General features: G+C 38.7%; 1 protein-coding gene across 1 annotated transcript in view; it reads right to left on the bottom strand.

Moving 5' to 3' along the window:
* The window catches only part of FAT3 (FAT atypical cadherin 3), a 335,405-nt gene that overhangs the window by 96,714 nt on the left and 214,908 nt on the right, over positions 1–23,783 (bottom strand). Inside the window, exons 4-6 of the mRNA XM_067289480.1 lie at positions 13,618–13,932; positions 11,502–11,712; positions 1,751–1,890 (exon numbers count right to left, since the gene is read on the bottom strand). Coding sequence (XP_067145581.1) covers positions 1,751–1,890; positions 11,502–11,712; positions 13,618–13,932 — 666 coding nt within the window. The remainder of the gene's footprint in view (positions 1–1,750; positions 1,891–11,501; positions 11,713–13,617; positions 13,933–23,783) is intronic.

The raw sequence follows: 23,783 nt of genomic DNA, 5'->3' as shown, positions 1-23,783 counted from the left end.
TGTGCTTTTTAATATTTGTTTAGCTGAAATGTTTGCAAGAAAAAATGCCGTGTTAGGGATTCAACACTCCTCTTCTGAAATGCAGACTGACAGTGTTGCCAAGATTTTAAAGAAAAACAAACAAAAACCTACTCAAGGGCTGAAGAGAACGCCTTCTGGAAAGAGAATGTAAAGAGGTCAGTCTGTCTGCTTAGCTCGTCTACCCGAAGACTGAGAGGTGATTTGATTACTCTAAGTAAGTGCCTTCCTGGGGAGAAAATACTGGTTTCTAAGGAGCTCTTTAATCGAGCACAGAAAGGCATAACAGGGAATACAGACCAGATATAATCAAGTTAAAAAATAAGGGATATTTTTAGCAGAGAGGCAATTAATTACTTAAGGGAACTAACTGGGAAAATAGTAGATTCTCTACCACTTAATTTTCTAGCAGCTGATATTTTCTTATCGAGAGTAGATTATCAGGACAAGTTATCAGATCAGGTATAGCAATAATTAGATAGAGATTTTAGGGCTGGTGAAAAATAGGAATTCAGATTCAGAAAACACTCAGTGATTTAATAGTCTCAGGAACTTCAGTGTTGTGATTCAGTGAATACAGATTCATATCTGAATCATTTGAACAAAAAGGCAAGGTAAAACAGAATCATCTGTGTGTGCGTGTGTGCGTATATACATATATATACTTAGATATAAATGTAAGGCTTTCTTTCTGTCTTATAAAGAAACAAATAACATCCCAAACCCATTTTTTCATTTCCTCTATAGATTGTACTTAATCAGAGATTGAGGCTGCACACAGACTTTTTGAACTAGCATGCATTTTTCCTTATGTGTCAAATAATATTCAGGCTTTAGGCACGCTCTACACTCAGGCACTAACTCTGATGGAGGATTTCTGGCCCTAGCTAATCCACACCTCACAACTCTACCTCGTATTGAAGGATTCTGCCCTTTGGAGTCTCCCCAGAGCCATCCGGACTGCTGAGCCCCCAACCCCGTGTGTGTACCCTGACCACGTCCCGATTCCAGATTGGGACAAAATGGGCAAATGCACCGACCGCCTCCTGCAGACGGGACCCACACACGGGAAGCCCCGGCTCTCTGTCAGGAGCTCTCTGACAAGAATGCATCACAGCCGGCATTATCCTGGCACTTCACATTTATTTGACCTGACTTTTTAATTGCTCAAAGTCACTGACCCTGATACGCAAGCCGGGGTTGCTGGGCTTAACTGGGACTGTCCCCAAAAGACAATGTAATCACAAGCAGTGACACTAAAGGAGAGATCCTTTGAATTTTAAGTTTCCGCTCTGAACAATTTCCTCCTCGAACAATTGATCTTGTGTCCCACATTTGGGTCCTGGGAGGATGAGAGGTATAAATTCCATTTAATAAAATCAATAGCAATATTCCCCAACATCACAGAATCACTATTGCATTTTGGACCATTACTGGGTGATACGATTGTCAAAATCTATGCTTAGCTGCCTGCGACACAGACTCTCAGCTGGAGGAAGGAGAAATACTTTTGTGTGAGCAAGAAGAGGACAAAAGGAGAAATACCACTTTGAAACATTCAACAGCCAATTCTTTACAAACAGATGGAAAGGTCTGAAAAATATCCCCTGTATCAGTTAACAGTGGTCTCAAAGGATGATGTTTGATTTGAATGGCAAAATTATTATTTTTATAGCATATACATTCCACTAACAAATGAAAAACTTGCCAATAAAGGAATGTGATATTCTACCTGAGTCGTGGCAATGTTTGTTCCATCGGTGACCTCCACAGTCATATTATATATTGACCTCTGCTCTGCATCCAAGGGCTTTGCAATGACAATAGTGCCCACTCCCTTCTCCGCGTCGAAAGAACTATCGTAATTCCCTCCTAATTGTTGCACAAAAATACAATTAAATTAGCCATCTCTGGAAAATTTCCATCGAAAATGCACCTAAAAGTGGGCATATCTGTTTACTGGCATCCATCTTAATGGCCTGCCTTATGCATACACAGTATATCTACTGATACTTCTTTGTTCACAACTCATTTATATTTCAAAGCACAGTACATATATTGGAAAGCAGATATCATTAAAATGCACTGCAAAAAAAAAAAAATCCAGCAGTATATTTAAGTGAACCATAACTGAGTCTATAAAAAGAATCAAATGGCTATAAGCCCTTAAGATGTGTGCCCTTGTAGTTTGTGTAACGAACAAACACAATTATCTTTTTGTATAAACATCATTTTAAGATGGTTTGATTCTACAAATTCTTTTTTCAGGAAATTCTCACCAATGCTCATGGATGCAAAGACTGTCAACTGAGTCTTTAAAAATGACAATTATAATCAATTTAAAAAATGCAAATAGCGATTTGTTATGTTAATTTCAAGGACAATGATAATTACTGACAGCAAAGGTCAAATTCTACCAGTCTTTTAGGAATTATTTAAATAGATCTGACAGGATACACATCATAAATTCCTTTCCATTAAAAAAAACCCTCACAAAGCACTATTCTGAAACTAATATCTCCTTATTCTGTCACACACTGAATGATACAGCAGTGAAAAAAATCCTCTTGAGTCTCAGGTAAAAGAAACGAGGAAAAAGAAAAAATCTATTAAAAGTAAGAGAAAGCCATAAATAATTTGAGATTAAAGGGTTACAGGATTTCTCAGCCACAGCTATAGTTTATAAATTAGAACCACTCATTATGTTCAGAAGTAAAGCATACACTCCCTGCTGCTAAGCTGCTTCTACTCATTCAACTATAAAGTGGAATTTATTATGAGTTCAGCCCGAAATTTTTGGAGGCTGGGGACAGGGAGAGGGGGAACACAACACTGCTGACAAAAGAACTCTTAAGGTGTGTTAATTACACAGCAATACAATTCCGCTAGCTACATTCTCCGACGACCCAGTTCTGCAAAGTGAAAAATGCTTTCAACCCCCACTGCTAATAAAACTTTTGTAAAGAGCTGCTTAGACCTTTGGGGATTAGATCCACAGGTAGAAAAATATCCATTCCGTCAACTTAGTTCTCAGGCAATAATTTTTCTGAATGGCTGCTGTATTATCCCCAAATGGCTCTCATTTCAGGGGTAGGGGCAGAGAAGTGGAGGGGACAGTTTCCTTGTTCTACCACCAATTCTTGCACCTTGATGCTGACCAACAACCAGAACTACTCTTGTAACCAGCCATGCATTTAGTGAGAGGAAAAAGGTTTTGGCATTCCAAGAAGCTGCAGATTTGGGAAGATCACTACAGGTGAGCAGAGCGAAATCACAGTCCCTCAATTCCTTAACACGGAGAAAGCCTCACTTCCCTCTCCCTCTTGCACGAGCTATTAAAAAGAATGTGTAAAATAGAAAAAGCATTGCTTTGTCGATATCTACCTTGGAGTACATTCAGGGAGGAGGAGAAGAAAGGGGAAGGAGCAGTAAGGATCCAGGCGATGTATGGAAAGGAATGGCAGAACTGGTGAACTCCCTCTGCTTGTTAAGTGATCCAAAAGAACCATGCCATCAGACTCCTCTACACTGAATAAATATATATATGTACATAGCTCTGAGCCTAACAGATGTCGTTGTGGTTCTCTAGTAGAACACTGCCATTGGTTCTGCTGTGATTTATAGTGGATAGAAACACTGCTTCTTCCCTAAACTCCTTCTGCAAACCCAAACTGCATATTGTTCTCATTGTTATGTATTTAACACTACTTGATTATCAGAAAAAGCATAACTGTCCTTGACATTTAAGCAATACCAAGGTATATGGACATTGATCATATGTTCAGAATTTGTTTTTAAAGTTAGTCAAGAAGAGAAAGATGCCATCTCCCAATTAATGTTTTAAATGGATTTACTGGAGAAAAACGGTACCATGAAAACCAACTCTGAAAAAACCCTCCTTTGAAGAAGAGAGTTTCTAGATTTCTGTGAGGAAATCTCTGCTGAAATGCAGCTAGCCTTGGGACAGTATGCACTTTATAAAGAGAATGTTTCATACTGATAACCATGAGAAACAGAATGACAGCCTGCATTTCAAGATGCTTAATAAGCATCTTAATGAGCAAACAAAAAATTATACGCTATCAATCGGCATACGCTTCCAAAGAAACCCTGTCTTTTAAACTTCCAAGAAGTAAAATAATGGGAGGATTAAAAATAGATGTTTTAAATGTCTTTCCCCGGTTGGCTTAGTGCAGTTTTTGCAGGGCATTAAATGGTGTACTGCAAATATACCCACTTGAGGCAAATTTCATTAAAGGCAGGATATTCTTCCTTTAAAACAGGAATTTAATCCATCATATGAATTTTTATATGATACATGCATCTTCCAAAATAGTCTAGTGACAAAAAAATAAATCTCGGCCACCAGCCACCCCTCTCTAGTCTACACTTGTAATGCACTTTAATTCACATCAATTCATTTTCTACTAAACAATGCAGAAACTGCACCAAACTCTGAGACAGTGACTGGTCAGAGAGCATCTTGCTGTGAGATTTGAGATTATATTCTCCTTTGGAGTATAGTCCTCACTTACTTTTGATTCAGTCTGGTCATTTTAACAGACCGCAGTCAACTGTTGACAATGAAGAATGAGTCAAGTAGTTCAGCTCCTGGGACTAACTTGTCGTCCTGCCTGAGATACTTGGGTTCTGCCTCTCATCTAGTGAGTACTAGAGGCAGTTTGGAAATGCTTTGTACGGCTCCTTTTTATACCCTCAAAACAACTCATACGATGAACGCTTCTGAAATTATACTTGGCACTGAAGAATAATTACTGAATTAGGGATAAACTCTAAACTGTAACAGTCTTTATAGATGTGTTAAATATATGCATGGCCTACTACGAAATCCCCAGAGAAGCATCCAACAGAATTATCTTGGAAAAACGGATGCTGGAGGGGGTGTGGAGAGAGAGAGAGAACAAAGTCATGTAAAAGACAAAGAGGATTTTTCTCTTAAAAACTTGTGCAGTTAAAGTATTCTGGGAACACCACTTGAAGCAGCTTCCTTCCAAAGGATGCCTACATAGAGGACTGAGGGCTGAGCCTGTAGGAGGTGAGAGCTGAGGAGGTGGCAGCTTCACAGATTTTTGGGGTACTTGAGGCCAGTTTTCAAAAACATGCTGCTGTGGAACTTGAAATCTTTTTGAAACTAATTTATTTGCAGTGTTGAAAGCTTCAGTAATATAATTTTTACTGAGTTACTACAGGACATTTAGCACTTTCCCCGATCATAATCTTAGGATGAAAGGGGGCTAAGGATGACGACATTTTTTTTCAGCTGCTCAGTTTTATTAATGTGAATTTTTATTACTTTTTCCATTTTCCAGCATATGGCATATGCTTTCATTTTTATTGTCTAGTAAAACTCCTGCTTGCAGATACAAGATATCTAGATGCTGTCTTTATTAATGTGCTTGTAATTACATTAGGAAAGAAATATTTCATATGAAGATAACACATTGTGAGGTCCTCAGGCACTTCGGAAAAATCAACGATAAAGAAGGCAAGTTGACTGAACTGAGCTGGCTAGGCAGATTGTCCTGAGAAACCTTTCTAATATTGAATGACCTAAGAGAGATGTGGATTGGTCCAACATCATTGCAGGTTAAGAAGCAATACTGGTATGTCTTCAGTCAACATTAAAGACTTCCTTTAAAATACCCTGAAAAACTGAAACACTTAGGGTGGGATTTCATGAAAAGTTCATATTTACTTGCAATGCCATCTTTGGATGAGAAGAAATCTCATGTTTGAATGACATAAATTCCATCCAGAAAGTGCCTTTTCTCTTTAATTGACAGTTAAGATTCCCAAAGACAACTAGCTTAGATATTCATAACTACACCTTGGACATCTGAAGTTAAGTGAGATGATTTCCACCCTTAGTTTCTTGAGACTGCTATTTATGATCTTGCATAAACCCAAGAAGAAGTAAATTTCCACAACTGAGTTTTTTATACTATCTGAAGGAGTTATACCGGATTTTCCAATATAACTCTGACCAATTCCAGCTATGTTATCAAATTCAGGAAGGCTGAAGAAATAGCCTCTTGTACAAAAGATTTTATATTTGGTCCTTGCTACAGCTTCATGAGACCTATCTAGTACAGCGCAGACTTTCAGTTTGACAGATAGTAGAGTATGGTCAAGAAGAAGGTCTCAGGAAATTGAACTGGGACACCTCTAAGCCAACAGACTACAGGTTGTTTCCTTGGTATAGAGTAGCCTTGATTACATTTACTGGTTGAATCTGGAATGTCATTTTGGTTCTTAACTTGTTACTCAGCTTGACCGTAACTATGAGCATATTTTTCTTTCGAAAAAGGCCTGTATGCCCTGTAAAGAATTAATTTTCCCTTAGAAAAAAAAGAGAAGGTTAAAAAAAACGTGCTGAACCTCTCTTGACTAACAGCAGGAGAATTTTTCAGGTCCTGAATTTAGGTATGTGTGCTCTTAGTAAAGGTCTGTTTTAGAACAGATGTAAGTGACTTTCTAGAACTTTCTATGCAAATGTTACAATATATTTGGTGCAACGGATAAGCCAAGAAAAACTTTCTGAACTGTTAAAAGTGATTTCTAGAGGTCAATGGGAGAATTTACCTACGGCAGCATACAACGCTGATATAGCTGTGGTCCTTTTGAATTCCAGGAAATTTTTGACTTTCGAGCATATTTTTTTTCCATTTTGAATTTTGTATTTGCTGCAAGCAAAAAAAGCCTTTTTCTCCCTGTTGTGGTACTTTCCTAGATGAGATTCCTTTTTGGGAGGACGCTGACCCTCTTTATGTTCCTGTCAACAGCTCATACGTAGTTCAAGGCAGGATTATGCTGCTGTATCAAATCGCTCTCTCCCCTGAGAAGAAAACATGCTAGCAAACCTGGAGGACTTGTAGGCAAATGAGTCTTATTACCCATGTGAGCACCTTTTCCCCCTCTTTTCCAGTGGAATGGTCCAGAAAAGTGGGCTTGAATATACACCTGAGAAATGTTTGATGACTGTGGAGGATCAGACCTGTTGGGTCTTAGATGCCAAAACAGATCATACTGAATTCTGGAGGATATCCCCAAATCAAACATGGCAAAAATGTGGGAAGGCTCTTCCTTCACTGGCAGAGAGCAAAGACCATACGTGCTTCGTGTTCAAAGTTAATAAAGACAGGATACATTGAGATCTTGTCTCATTTGGCCTACCATGCCATGATGGAGGAGTAGAGAAATATAGTAGATGATCTAATTTAAAGACTAGTGCTGAACACGCTTGCTTAGGGCAGGTGGGATTTTGACTTTTTTTGCCCCAAACTAAACTAACAAAACTGAGGATAATGATGTTAAACTGGACCAATTGCTGCATCGCTAGCATTGCCCAAAGTAGAGAATAATGGGAAAATACAGAAAGGGAATTGACCCTGAATTTCAAGGATGAGTCTAAAGTGCCTCTAGTATTTTTAGGAAAAGAAGCAAAACCCAAATCTCCCATTTTTCTGTTTTGAAAGATATGAAATAAACCTAAACACTGTCTCAAGAAATATGGATTAAATTACAGAATTTTGTTAAACATAACATAATAAATATTAGTAACACAACATGCAAAGATGTATTCTGTATCATGCTAGGAAGAAGAAAATACTGCAGACTTTGAATTTGCAAAAGGATAAAACTCTTATAAGGACAGTCAAAGCCTTAGATTTGCTGCTAAGAAGCTGAAGGTACAGGCAAAAAAAAAAGAAAAGAAATCAGAAGCTATTTTATCTACTTCTCAGAGAGGATAATTCAAAGGAGGCTAGGGAGCTACATGTTTCTGACGTTAATGAAAATTTGCAGTACTGTGAATTATATGGACAATTAATTAGAATTAATAGATCTTAAAATTATTGCCATTTAAGCACCCTTGATAGAAAAGTTCTGATGTGCTTTCAAAGTTTGGCTGTTCTTTTAAAGGTGTAGCTTGGGGGAAGAAGGAAAGATAGAGGGTGGCCTGTTTGGAGAATGAGAGGGGTGTTGTGCAACATGCTACTTAAGCAAAAACTAGCACCATGCAGCTTAGCTCCAGTGGTCAAAGTAATTATCTCATCATTCCCACCACTAACACAAAGGAAGAAAGAGACATAGAGGGCTCCATTTACCTGGGAGAAATAAAGATCTCTGACTTATTTTGGAGCTTCCACTGAAAATTAGTTTCTCATAAATGACTGAATAAATTTAACACAACAGAAACAAGCTGTGTTCATGTCTTTCACATTGTGGGATCTGCATGAACTGAGAAGAGCATTGAATGCATTCTGAAAACAGAAATCAGGTATGACATCTCAGCTATTCCCAATTACACAAAAAAGCAAGCATCCTGTCTTGCTCCAGTGTATGGAGGAAAGATGATGTCTTTAAAGGAAGGGACTTGGCAAGGAAGAACTGATCTCTCCGGCTGCAAAGGCATCTTCCTCTCTTGGAGCTGATTAGCTCAAGAACATAAACCTTTCTTTAGGGTGCATATAACTTAGATGCAAATTAGATGTTGAAATTAGACAGACAAAATCCTACATATACTAACTTTAGCCTCCCTTCTACCCATTTTTAGGTGGGAGAAAGGGCATATTATACATTAAAAAAGGGTCCTTTCGAATTCCACTGCCCATTTAGTTTGAAAAGGTCATAAACATAAAGGTCAAGCTGCAAACTCTGTATTAAACCATGCCTCTACAGAAGCCTTCAGGGCTTTTGTTGACATTACTGTCAGCTGTGCACAGAGGTCCAAAACCACAAAATACCAGATGGAGCAGGATCAGGTCTAGCTTTTACAGCAGCACAGAATATACCTCTTGCACCGGCAGTCTCATATAGCTTTCCATATACTACGACTAACTTCTACTAATAACCTAAGTCTTTCTTTGGGCTTTTCAGCACTAGATCCCAATGTTCCTCCAAGAGATAATCATTATTGCCTCTTTTTGCACATGATGATATTGAGGAATAAGGAGAAAAAGTGATTTTGCTACTGACATTGACTAAAGGCAGCAAAGATATTCTAAGCAGAAAGTACTCCGACTATAAGCCTCGTAGGGCAGGTTTTATATTTCCATTGGGAGCGTAGAGTGCCTAGAACAACAGGGTCGTGAGCATGGCTGGGATTGCCGGCTATTTCTATTGCAGAAATGGGTATTATTATTGCTGCTATGAATAACAGCAATAAAATTTAATGACAACATTCATATGATAACAATACCAAATTGGATAGTCAGGGTCACCACCCATGAACCTACGATGTTTTGAGACCTTCCAGGGGCCCAGATTTCTCATTAAGTCTAGGGAAGCAATAGCTCCATGACCTTCTGCAGTGATTCAGCACCTTGCAGCATCAGGAGCTACGTCCTATAGGGAAGCCATTAGGATTTCTAAAAAAGCAACAACCTTCTTCTAGACCCTGTAAACTATTTTAGCCATAAAGGCCATATGAAATGACAAATTAAAGGCTTAAATTTCATCATCTTCTCTCCAGCACCTCTGTTTGGGAGGCAAACATGGAATATTATTATAAGGTGTTGCTAGATTGCAAATAATTCTTATAATGTAAAAGAACACAGCTGAAGAGCTGGGGCCTTCTCTCAGTTGTTAACACACACAACATTTTAATGAGAGTTGGTAAATTTACTGAGGAATAGATGGAGAGGTTGTGAGGGGCAGAAGAGCCCAGCAAAAGGTTCAAGCGGGGAAAAAAAGTGTCAATAAAGTCAATAAAGAAGGATTTCTCCTCGGAGGAAAGTTAGGGTCAGTGAGCAAGAGAAAAGGAATGTAAACATTAGCTAATAAATTGCATGTAGCATACTGAAACAATCAACGGAATGGAAGGGAAGACAGTAGGAAACATATGCTGTTCTTCCCTAGGGGCTAGCAAGAACCCCTGAACATGATAATAGCTTTGGGTTTAGTTTTAATGTGGTTGGCATTTCAGAAACTGTGCTACAAATTCAAAGAGGAAATGTAGCTGCTTGTCTTTCATCTGCACAAATTGGCAATAAAAGGTGCATGAAAATAACTCTGACAGACCCACTCTTGTGGTCCTTCTCCTTCCTGTTGGCTAAACTGATGTGGAAATAGCTACGATGACACGGAAGCAGGGCTCAGTCCCTGTAAATAAAGACTGCTGATGCACTCTTTCCACTAAGTCTGTGGCAACAGCTTTTTGTTTCTCTAATCTTTCACATAGTATTTGCTTTATAACCCATTATTTAAATAACACCACTTTGTGCAGACACAGTGTTTTACATCCAAAGATATACAAACATTACGTACAAGTACCTACAAATACTAAGTAGCACAATAACTTTGCAGAGTCATTGTGCTGTTGGAGTCTCACTTTGGAGATGTTAAATAAGTTATTTTAAATGACCTAACTGCATCAGCAGTAGAAGCAGGAAAGCAACACTTAGGAATATTGATTCCTGTTTCTCCCCTGCAAGCAAGTCATCCCCTCTACTTGCTGTCCTTCCAGCAGCTACATCCTTAACTGCATTGCCCTGTGATTTTAACACCATAACTCCTATGGCTTCTCCTCCTCTTTGCTAAGTATACGGACTTCTCCCTCCCTATTTTCATATGCAATTTTATGTAAGGCAATTTTGTGGTTGAAATCTCACATCAGAACACATTTCTCTTTTTCAGTTTGCATTCAAGATGAACTTTTGGTGGCTCCATTTATAACCCATATGTTGATGCATTCCGTTCTGTTTCACATTTAAATGGATGGCGCTGGACTGTGAAAAGTTTGAATTAATTATTTGCGATAAACTGTGGAATATCCGTGAATAAAATGATAATAATTGGACACAAATACGCTAAAAGCTGTCATAGAAAGAAACGTAGCACATCCATGTGTCGCATTGCATCCTGTCACAGGCACTTATGAAAGATGTAATATAAATTGTCTCAAAGAACTTGCAAAAATAAAAGGCAGCCTGGATAGTTGTATTTTAGCAAATGTGTTTGCACTAAGGGTACCTTCTGTTGAACAGTTCTGCCCACAAGCTGTCTGTAGAATATAGAACATCTCTCGAGCATGCTTGCCACCTTGAAGCAGGGCAGTCGGAAGCAGAAAAAAAAGAACAGAATGCAGAAAAAAAGGTGAAGAAAGAGAGAAATGAGGGACAGCAAGTCTAAGTACCATAAATACATTTAGAAATGAAATTAGCAAAGTATGACAATAGAATTTAAATGACAGACAACATTAAGATTGCAGTAAATAACATACTATGAAAAAAAACAATTCAGCCATACAGCGCTTTTTTTCCAGCTTAGCTAAGGAGTCATAACAAAAGCAGGAATATTATTATTATTATTGCTGTATTAAAATAGCCTTTTCATTTCAGTATTACAAAAGTGGTTTTAATTTGGGGAGGACAGTTGACTGTTAGTTTTCTTGCTCTCAAAACCACACATCCTTATGTTTTGCTTCTGAAGCTTCTTCCTCACACCACTGGCTCCGAACTTACCAACAATATCGAACCACAGAGGAATGTTAGAAGGCTGCACAGAGACCACCCCGACGATTTCTGTCACTTTATCACTTTCCATGACGGTGAAGTTGTAAAAGGGTTCATCAAAAGTCAGGGGCACTGACGAGGGTGCAGGCCTTTTTATCCACTCAATATGGAGGCGCGCAGTTGAAGATTTTTGGGGTCGGCCATTGTCCACTGCTTTTATCTGGTGGATGTAAAGAAAACAGGATTCAGACTGAGCACAACAGTTTGTCATTTCAGACCTAATTCTATCTCAAGAGAACAGAAAAATGGAAAATGCTTGGAAAATGGCCTCTTTAATCCTTTATGCAAAATCCCCCCTAAAAAGGAGGAAGAGAAACACTTATTTCTCTCTCTCTTTTTTTTTTTTTTGCATTGCACTTTGATTTTTCAATGAAAAGACACCAGACCAAAATATTTTGATTTAGAAATGCTGATGCGAGGCCTCATGGAGATGCAATTCAAGCACTTCGTACGTACGCTCACCTCTTCAGAACAGACTTCCCTCTTAGATCACATCTTTCAAAGAGTCTCCTTACGCAAGGAGGCTGGGAGCTCTATAACGACAGTGCTCTACCTTTGGGATGTCATGTACTTAAGATATATGCTCACCCAGACCACGTTTGACTGTTTTTAAATGGTATTTGTATTGCAGATAAGATTGGTATTCCTCATATTACCATTTTCAGGATCTTTAATTGGGTTAAATAAGTTTCAGATCATTTCCCCCATTTTCCAAAACAAATATAATTTTCAATTTCACCACATTTATTTTCATTGTTTTCTCTTCTCAGTGGTGTTCATTAGAGTTGCCCAGCTTGCCACTAATTCTTTATATTGCAGTGTACTCTAGAGGCATGGATAGACTTCATACTTGCCTGGAATGCTTTATGATTTTAGCACAGAAAAGACAAGATGAACACTGACAAACAACTAAGGATAAGAAAAGGGAAAACGTAGGTTACAAAATGGTGCATTGGTGAATAACATCAACAATCAGGAGTATGGTGGATTTTCCTTTAAACACTAAAGGAAATGTTTCTGACGACATAGGATCACTGGTGTAAGGAAATGCTGTTACTACGTCTGTTAAAAATGGGAAATATTTTCCTGAAATACCATATATATTTCTTTCTCTGGAAATGTGTTAAGTGGGTTTGGTGCTAACACTTGCTATCCTGCTCCATTCAAGGAAGGCAGACCCTTAGGCAAAAGATGCTGAGTGTGTGATGAGCAGCTTTAAGTCAGAAAACCTTCAGCTGCTGGAGTATAATAAGGGCCAGATCCCAGAAGTGAGTTGTAGCTCTATGTAGTGAAAGGCACTCGCCCAAAGAGGCGAGTGTTTGTCCATCACTGTTTTCAGCCTTATGAAGATATCCCAACAGAGATCCATCACTGTAGATGACATCTCTTCATTTACTAAGGGCCTATATATTTTTTGTCAACTCCTTAACAACCACTTTTTGGCTTATTGCTGTATATGAAGAGTGTGAATTCAAATCCTGTATTTCTTTCTATTGAAAACACCATATTGTCTCCTTTCTTTGACCTCATCTGTATAGTTTGAGTTCTGGCAGAAGTATTTTGATTGAGATTTTATTTAACTGAAATCGTTGTCATACTTAAACCCTTTAATGTAGTAAGAAGGGTATATATACAGTATACAGTAGTCCTCCTCCCCGAAGGCTGTCAACTTGGACAGTATAAAGACCTTCCCACCATATCCACACTTATATCCACAAAAAAGGTGAACGTCCTTTTGTTGCTGTACCTGTCTAGTTAAATATGATATAAACTTTGTGAGCAGGCAAACCCTTGGCCTTCATTTTTGTGCATGCATTGGGATGCCAACAATTTGCAAGTTGACTCTCTGAACAGTCTGAGAATAATTCATTATGTGCAATGGCACAAAATCACTCTATCAGAATCAATTTTTAGCTATAGTTATCTGTGAATGCTAGTTTTCTTAACACATTCAGATCTTACATGTAGTCATACATTAAACAGCCATGTATCACTATACAACAGGGTCTGTTTTAAAAAAAATAGTTCAAATAATGTGTTTGTATGTTGATGAAAGAGCACTTACTGTTAAGATGTCATAACTCCCTGCTGTGAATTGCTTTCTGGAAGAAACCATCCCTGTTTTGGGATCAATAAAAAATTTCCCATCATCATTTCCATCCACGATGCTGTATGAGATTTCTGCATTAGGGCCTTCATCTTTGTCGAAAGCAAAAGCTCTGTAGATAGGTTCCCCTCTTTTCTTACGGTCCCTCTCTGGCAACTTGATTTGATAGACTTTCTCTGGAAACTGAGGCTTGTTGTCATTCTCATCCAGAACTTGGACCACCACCCAAACTGAGGACTGCTTGGGAGATGTGCCCCCATCTGAGACGGTTACCTGAAAAACAACAGCAACAGAGGAATTATTCTGAACAGATAAAACGGAACTTTGTAAGTCAGCAGAACAACATGTAAGGAAGCACTCCTCCCTCCCAAAACCTGATTTGTACGTTACAAAGTTTTCTGCCTAAGGTATAATACTTACAACCAAGACATGCTCGCTACAAATATTCTTACTACATGACCCAAATAGGCTCACAACAGCAAATGAGGGAATGAGGAAGACTTTTTACTTTTGGGACGAACTTCGAACCCGTAAGCTGTGGAATAGAAACCTATTTCTCAAAGCATAAAATCCCATTACCTCAGGCAGTTCTGTAACAGTTTAATTCAGAAGAAAGGTGAACTGGAATTAGCCCATTGAGCAGAATCCTTGCTTTTTTGCAAATTTTTTTGTACGTTTCTTCGGTCTTATGCTGAATCTAAAAGAACTGCTTTTTCCTAAACCCTAAAAGAATCTCTGTCATTTTTTCCACTAGCTACTTGGAATTTCATAAACAATGAAAGGATTTCTGTCAGTTTTTTCATTCATTACATGGAATTTGACAGCTCATTAATCCCAAACCTGCTTTATATGATTGCAAGGAGCACAGAGAAGTACGCAGTAAAAATTTCTGCTGCAGTGTTTAAAGAGCACACTGAACTGATAGAAATAAATAACAAAATCTTAGAGACAAAAGTTAATTATTAATTTAGCTGAGACTTAAACAGAATTACTAATAATTTTCATTTTGAAACACTGTGGAAATGTGAAATGATCCAAGATCAACAAGCACTCAAGAGATTCAAAAATATGCCTTCCAAAATGCAATCAATATGTTTCAAGCTTCTCACTCAATCTTTCCATTGTATTTTTTAAACATAAATAAAAAAGGCAGCAAATTATTTCTGTTTGCATGAAAGAAATTTCAATTTCACTTTCAGCTACATACACTAACATGCCAATTCCCACAATAGCAATTTTTGATGGTGGTGAGCCAAGATACTACATACACTTGCCTGGCTTGTACTGACCATTACACATCGATTGCTTTGCTGGTTAACAGCTCAGTGCTTTATTTTTCCTTAAATGTTTCTGTGTTCCCTTAGAAAGCATACGATCCTGAGTTACAATCCCTAGGAAAAACAAAAATTTCCTGAGAAGCCTGTCCCTTGCCATTGTGCCCTCCCTGCAACAAGAAACCTAAACTTGGGGTAACCCTGAGATCAGCACAAAAACCACAACATTTTTTAAGAGAAAGCTAAGAGACCTTTTCCCTTTCCTGCTCCTAACTATACTTTTAAAAACCGATACAGTAGAAAGGGCAGGACTGACAGCCTTAGAGACTTGCACCCTGTATTTCTAGACAAAACTGCTATGGCAATATATAGCTGCAACGTAAAAGTCCCCAAATCAGCCCATAACGCAAGCGGAGAGTGGAGCCTGGTCTCCCAACGACCTGTATCAGCTTTGGGCCTCTCCCTCCTCGGAGTGTCAACCTGGTTGCCAACGAGTCCCCGCTGGGCTCGCGCCTCGTGGTGGGGACCCAGGTCTGCTGAGCGCCGGTCGGAGACCGCCCGTCTCCCGCAAGCCCCCGGTGTGCCGTCCGGCAGCCGCGCGCGCCCAGCGGTGCCGGCGAGCCGTGGTGAGGGACCCGCAGCTCATTACCGATGTACTCAGCCACCCACCTGCTACTCGCCACACTTCTCAAAACAGCTTTTCTGCTGCTGAAAGGCTGCACAAACGGTTGCGACTTTGCCTTCCACCCAGGCCGAGCGGCACCGGCGGACACCTCCGCCTCGCCGCTTCACCAGCCCAGGAGAACTTCAGAGCTTTCTGAGCCCGCAAAAAGCCAATTCTGCCAATACTCCCCCCCTCCTACCATGACCAACTTTAACCAATAAATAAATTTTGCCCCACTTGGAAGCTGATCACATCTGTTTTTTGTCCCGTTCCTGCAGAACTGGCTGAGCTCTCAAGCACAGGTTCACAAAGAAAATCCTCTTTCAGGATTTCTGCTGACACTGCAGATAAAATAATCAATGAGGCCAGGCAGCACAGAAAGTCTGTAGTGCATGGAAACCACACAAGACAAACTCCTTTAAATGCTGGCCAAAAATACCAACGAAATGCTTTTTTTTTGGTAATACTAATGCATAGACAGAAAACTGTTATCTGTGACATAGAATATGACTCAACTACTAAAAAAAGGCATTTCCCTCAAGCTTTTAGCAGTGATCTACCAAAAAAAAAAAGGGTGAAGACAAATCCCACAAATAATAGCAATAATAATAAAATCTCTGAAAAAAACAGTGGTGTAAATAGTCAAGTGATTATGATGAAAAGCCAGAGAATGCTTACGAAGCTAAGCTGCCCTCCTCTCTTACCAACACACAGTCTCACATTTTGTTAGGTTAATGTGGAAATTGTGAGTTAAGTGCTGTTGTGGCAGTAAATACGTGTATATATTTGTTTATTTATGTGAGCCCAAACTTGTGGGAAATCCATCTGATAACAGAAAAGTTGCACTGACAATATTTGCTGACAGTTAATGGAAAATAGCAATGGCTCTAACATGAACTGTCAACTCATTAGCAGAAATTAACACAGAAGTCCCAAAGTTAGCCAGTCCTACTCTGTCAAAAACTTTATGTTCCTGGAGAGCAAAATGTTAGGTAACGCTTAAGCCTTTTTCTCTGGGTGCCACTCAAAACTTTTCAAAATGACAGGCTCCAGCCCCACATGAAAAGCTCCGAGTGCCAGACAGGGGAAGCTGAAGTGTGAGTTAAAGCTCTCCCTTTGCAGGCATGTAAATTAATTAATTAAACCGCCCACACACCAGAGATGTGATTATTCCACTAACTGGAAATCTGTGCCCTGGCTGACCCCCTCTTTTGGCCTCCATCAGTCTAACCCCGGCCCTGGCTTTTCAGCTTCTATTTAAAAACAGGGTAAAATAACTGCAGAAATTTCCCCTGATCCTACAGAAAAAAACACGTCGACACATCAAAACAAAATAACAAAGTACCGTCAGGTCAAAATTGTTTTCATACAATGCTGCACAATGCAAATGCAAAACGCAAGTAAATGGTGAGGTCTAGAGCAGTCGTGCAGCACACACTCTTCAAGTACCATTTCCATCAGGGCATCGTATCACATCAGCACTTAGGGGCCCCTCTAACCAACGTAATTTCAATTTAAACATTACCATAGTTCTCAGCGAAATCCTTAAACAGCTGGAAATCACAGTGCTAAATAAGTGGGGAGGGGAGAGGGGTTTGGACGTTTGTAGGACAAAGAAACAAAAGCTAATTCACAGCTGGTACCGCTGGAAATGTGAAAGGCAGATGTGTAAGACATGAGCTTGCAAATAGGAAGAGAAACTAATTCAGGAGCAGTAAGGTCCTTTTGGTTAGAAATCTGCAGATGGCATGGTGGGAAAAAAACAGAAAAAGAACGGTGATATAGATGAATGACAAAGAAGACACAGTCTCAATATCTGCTTGAATAGATGTGGCATCAAAAAACCCACAAGAGGAGAATCTCACACTGATCAGGATGGGGAAACGGGGAGGACCAGCATTAAAGCTTTCCCAGAGGAGATGAGGAATGGCTATTTGGTTAGCATGTGCTTTGATAAATGCTGAACACCTTCTCCAGTGTCTGTGCTGAGTCTGGCATTCAGACGCCTGGGGTGCAGACAGGCTTCGTCTTGCCCACGGGCAACCTGAGATGGAGTAGGCTGGGTGCTGCTGGTGCTGCCCCTCTGGGTAGATATTGCTGCTCATGCGTAGCAACACAGCCTAAGCAAAGGGCATGACACCCTGAAGCAGGGATAAGGCCATGAAAGTTGCTGAATTTTAACTCTCTGAGCAACCACACATAGGATTGGTTCATTTACTGGTTCATGAACCTTATATACCACTTCCATGGAAAACTTCTAAGTATCACCTCTGTTTTCCCAACATAGGCAGTTCCTCTACAGTTTTCCTCATAAAACAAACACATTCTCTCATGCATCTGCATCCACCCATTGGCTTTAATATTTTTGACTTTACTGAACCATAGGAGCCAATACAGAGATCAGTACTGGTTATCTGGAAATTTCTTTGCTAGAGTAACAATATTCACACAACCCTTACAATGCTTCCTTCAGCTGTCTGGACTAGGACAAGACCTCCTGAAATTCCCTCCACTTACACTAGCTTTTAAAACAGGATATTTCAAATCAGTTTTGCAATTACACAGTACATTAGATATATATTTTTGGAGAGAAAAAAACACACAAAGATTTCTCCTCTGCAGAGCACAGCAAATTCTGTATAATGACAGAACATTCAAAATCCAAGTAAGGCAATTTCCATCTCTTCATGATCCCTTTCAGTAGGTTTGGTCTGTAGACCTTATCGTTAGATAAAATAAGTTTGCAGGAAATCAGGACTGAGAGATACTCTTCCATATTCATATTTATGTTAAAGGCCACAGATCAACTACAATGAGATCTTTATAGCAGAGGGCCTTCACAGTGGAAACTAAGATCAATTAGCTGTTAATACATAGAAGCAGGAATGCTAGATGTGATATTTTTTTCTTTTTCTAACCATGGAGAAGGCACAGAGGCATCTCTCCTGCCAAAATATTGGCTAAAGTATACTGTCTGTCTAGCAGACCTCAACCCTGGAGACATAAATACTTTTACCTTGACACAGTCACTCCTACGAATTGGACTACGACACTTAACTGAAGAAGGATTAGCTCTTGAATTTTTTCAGAGTACGAATGCAACTGTGCAGACCACCTTCCTGAATTAAAAGTACAATATTGGGTCTCATTAACAAAAGCTCATGACTTCCCAAGATAATTATTATCTCAGTTGGAGAGAGTAGCTAGCAGGAATTTCACTTCAACAAGTATAACAAGACAAACAGCAGGTGCTTAATGTGAGTCATCAGGCCTCGAGAAGAATGAGAATCTCCTTCATATCATTCTTTAGCAGGAAGAAGTTCTGAGTTTACCCAATTTCTAGGTTAAGAAGAACTGCCACACTACTGTCATTAGCACTGCAAAGATGCTAAAGGTGTCATCTTTGCTTGTTTATTTTCATTCGTGTGATACTACTTAATGCAAAAAGAGTGTGCTGAGATTATGCCTGCGTCTCATCTGAAAAATGTGCATAATGAGGTTTTCAGGTAAAAAAATCCCTCCCTTCCCCCAGTTAGAAATGCCAATTTTGCTTTGGAAAATTTTAGAAAAAAGAATCTGGTTGAGCTACTGGAGACAGAAAAATGATCAAAGGAAGTCTGAGAGCTGCGGCATCCCCCCGCTGTTAGTGACTAATGGGTTTGTTTCTTCTCCCAAGCCGCAAATGAGCTGGAATAGCTATTGTAAGAGCCTATGGAATTCAGCCCGAGCAAGAGAAGCAAAGATTGTAAAGGAGAGCTCATTGAAAGATGAGTGGAACTTTAAAGTCAAACGCAGTGAATTACTATGTCTGCTTCAGAGAGAGACTAAAATTGTGGCTAAATTCTTACAGGGAAATACTTTGCTGAAATACGTGATGTTACTGAACTACATGTAGGATTATTGTTACAAAGTGAAGGTAGTGTAGCTCAAAGATATACAGAATAGGATAGAAAAAAATACAAGATACTTTTTTTTTTTTTAGTCCAACACAAATACTCATTCAGCTGTAGAAAACTAGACATCTTTTTAAGCCTTTATTTGGCAACCGTGGAAGAGAAGTGGGCAGCTGTTTAGTTCAGTTACCCTAAAAGAATTTTTTGCTGTCCCAAAAGACAAACTACTCAAACGATCCTTGTAGAAAAGAGTGCCAATCATATCAATATGATCCATCTTTCCTTATTTCCTTTTAAAATCTGTTAATCTGGGAACTCTTGTTTTCAATCATAAAAAAATTAATACGCTCACTCTGGCCAGCTATGAGAAATATATATAAAAAAAAAATTAGAGTACATTTTAAATACAGATTATTGCTGACACAAACACTCTAGGTGGCTGATTAGGAAAGTCAGTGGCTTCCAGCACGTTCAAGCTAGAAAACGATGCATAATGGTCTGTTACCATTTGAGAATTAAAGATGACATCAGGTAATTTGAACACTGTACTGCCAAAAGACAGGCAGGCAGGAAGGAAGGAAGGCAGGCTTTTGCATTTGGAGTTAAACACTCCCTGCAGTATTTGCAAACCTAAATATTAGAGGAGCATATTGAGGAAAGTCGTAGAGGTTTAAAATCTTAATTTTTGTCAGACTCACAGTACTGAGACCATTATATGGTAACTGAATGGAAATCTATGGCCTGGCAATACAGAATACCAGAATAGATGACCTAAAGGTCCAGAAACACTTCTAATTAAAAAAAAAAAAAAGGGAAAACAAATGCCTTCCATTATTCTGTGTCATACTTTATTTTATGGGCTGTTTGAAAATTTAAAAAATAAACAAGATTTGTAAACTCTGAAAAGAAATTTAGACTTGTATTTTAGCTTCAGTAGCAATATAAGGAAGGATTTACACAGCTCTTGACAGTGACTAAAAGAAAAACAGTAATTCTCCACGGGCACTGCTCTGGAAGTTTGTTACAACTTGGAGATATTGGAAAGCTTTGTGTATTATGCTGTATTTACAGTATTCTTGAATTGATGAGTGCTAAGATAAGTGCAGAACCAAGCATTACTCCATTAAATCCCCATGACACCAGAGCAGTCTGTTATACGTCAAAAGAAACTCTGTTAGACAATCTCAGGATAACATCTTCCCCTTCTTTTTATTAGTTTGAAAGTAAACTACAATCCTCAGGAATATCAAGTTCCTATAATTTCATTTGTGACAAACTGTAGATAAAACTTTGCCCAAAAGTGAGTCTAAGCCAATCACTTCCCAGAAGAGCAAGTGTATCTCCTACTTCTGTAACTAGAATTAAAAACGGATATCTTCACCTGTACTGCATAGTGGTAGTGTGTAGTCCATTGTGATTCAGCAGACATCAATCTGGTAAGAAAAAGCCATGCTCAACAAGGACTTTTCCTCACTTCCTAGGCTATAACACCACCTAAGAGAGGTGGGAGCTTTTAGTTCCTTTTTGAAACTCCACATATATCATACCCCTGTTAGGCAGCTTGCAAAGTTTGTAACCAGAGGTTTGGGAAATTTGAGATGGTCATGGTAGGAACATCAATCTCAGCCTCTGAATAACAACCATAAAGATCCTGTGTGTGTATCAACACTTAAATAATCTGTACAATTTGCCTTCTTCATTTCTTTGTTCAAGAGGCTACAGTAACGAATCTCTCTATCCCAGCATATAATGAATGGCAACTTGGAAAGCAGTGGAATTCACTCCAAAATACTCCCCTGATAATAGCTGAACCCATGAATGTTCAACCAGCCTCGAACTGATACATTACAAACAAGATAAAGACTACGAAGTGACTGCTTAAGAACAGTTATTTATAGGCATATGGTAACCCGTTAGGAATAACCTACTACTAAACAGAAGTATAACTACCTTCATAGCCTCTAAGAAAGAAAGAAGAAAAAAGTTGTGCATTGATCTTCATAGGAAACTTTGAAGAAGGTGTTTAGCTTCTGCTGATAATGAAGATTAGAATTAGAGAGTTTTGTGAACAGAAAATGAGTAGTCAATTCTTTGAGAATATTTCACTTCAGGTAGCTTTAAGTAATGTAAAGCTTACAAATGAAGATATTTAGCAGCTTAATGTTAGTTGTAATCTCTATGTTGACTGTAATTCTATTCATACTGGAATATCTACTTCAGCCATTTGTGGATTTCTCTTCTTCTCAAGATGAGAAACACTCGTTATCAAATATTGATATGGAGACATTAATCTATACCAGGTCTACCTTCATAGATAATACCCTTCTTCAAAAATTTAATCTCAGTGCTCAGGAAATACAGTAGTTCTCAGCATGACATCTGTTGAAGTCTTTTTTTCAAAAGAGTTAGGTATCAACTTCTAAGCTCACTACACTGCCCTTTTCTCAAATACTCCACTACCCTTCATTTTCTATCCACAAAACTCACTTGATTCTAATCTTCCCTGTAAACAGGAACTAAACACCTTCAAAGTTTCCTTAAAATTATGAAGACTGTTACACATCACTAATCTTCCTTTTTTTCATAGTAGACCCCAGCCAATATGTCTAATCATGTACTAGCGAGAAAACTATTTTTGCCATTAATAAAGACAAAAGATTTTATCAGTGCTTCCAAGAAATTGTCTTACAACTAATATTAATAATTCATTTTATGTTTTAACTATCTGCAGAAAGGCTATGCTTAAAATACAAGCTGATATATTGCCAAAATTTAATCAAGCTATAGTACTACTCATTGTAAAATTAATTAATCAACCAGCAAAACAAATTGTTCTTTACGTCTTCGCTAGGGTCTGCAGCTGTATCAGTTTGTATTATGGGTCCCCAGTTATTCCAGCTGACGGGAATTTCAGGTTCAGCAACTCTTGTAGCAGAAACTTTCAAAAATGGTGCAGATGATTCACTATGCAGGTAATACCCTTCCATCTATTTTGCAGTAAGTCAGTGTCACTGCCTGATACTAACATATTACACGTTGTTGAACTTGCGCTCAGGTAAGACATAATACAAAGTAGCTTGCTCTGTCTGCTTTTAGAAATCTTGTGTGGTATGCAGTGCAAGATCTGAAGTGCTTCTTTCAACGGATTGATCAAACCCTAAATCCTCACCTAAAATTTCTTTCTATTACAACAGAGTAAGAACTTCAAAGAAAACTTTCAATATTCAAAAGAAGTATCTTCTTCTATCCTAAACTGTAATGTTAAAATTTAATTTTAAACAATTTTTGTCATGCCAACAACCAGTGCCTTCCAATGTTAGATGAAACACTCCTAGGTGAGGCTCTGTGATGATCAGTCCTGAAACAATACTGATATTATTTAGTAGATTATATATGTATTTGGCCATCAATGAGATGAAAGACACACTTGTAAATTCTTAAATTACTTTACACGTACAATGTATCCAAATTCTAAGCTGCTACATGAAGCAGAACTAAATATTTAAAAAAACAAAGATAACACATAGCCAGAGCGCTCATGATGACAAGCTAGGAACAAGTTGTCTTTTTTTTCTTTAACTGCTCTAAGAAGCAGCCCTTCATCTCGTTAACGGAGGATGATGCACACTGTCTCTGGCAGAAAGCCAGATTAAGAAGCGTCCATCCCTATCTCCATCCCCTCCTCTAGCCATTTGTTCTTCCCCACCTCAGTTTGCAACCTCTTTCACCCTGTCAATAAATTGTTAGTGCATCTGTGCTACAAACAGGATTACTGAAATAACCAGGGTTAAAAATGAACTGCCGAAACAGAACAAAACCCCGTAAAAGGCAGATGGTGAACTGTAGCCCTGGGGTGGCAGTGAGAGAGCAGACAAGGAAATGAGGGGCAGGTCCCCAGGCCAGGGGAAGGGGAAAATTTTTAAGATGTTCTTGCCATTGAAGAAGATGAATTGTTTAACTACAGATTTGCCAATGATTCCTGCTATTCCACAGCAGATAATAACTTAGTCAAAAAAAAAAAGAAAAAAGAAAAAAAGAAGAATCCATCACTTATCAATAAGCCTTTGATCAATACCAAAGTAGGGAAAGCCGGAAGCAGTGATCTCAAGATAAAAGACTTTGTATCCCATTAATAATTGCTGAAAACCAATTTCCATCTTACCCTGTTTTTCCACAATGTACAACAAATAATGAATGTTCTCTATCCACACGCACATTCATGCACACATGCTGGGAAAATCCTATGAAATCATCTCAAAGACAGTTTTATAGCTGACAGTCTGATGATTAGTC

This window comes from Apteryx mantelli, chromosome 1, assembly GCF_036417845.1.
Source record: "Apteryx mantelli isolate bAptMan1 chromosome 1, bAptMan1.hap1, whole genome shotgun sequence".
NCBI classification, from domain to species: domain Eukaryota; kingdom Metazoa; phylum Chordata; class Aves; order Apterygiformes; family Apterygidae; genus Apteryx; species Apteryx mantelli.
This window is presented reverse-complemented; position numbering and strand designations above follow the sequence as displayed.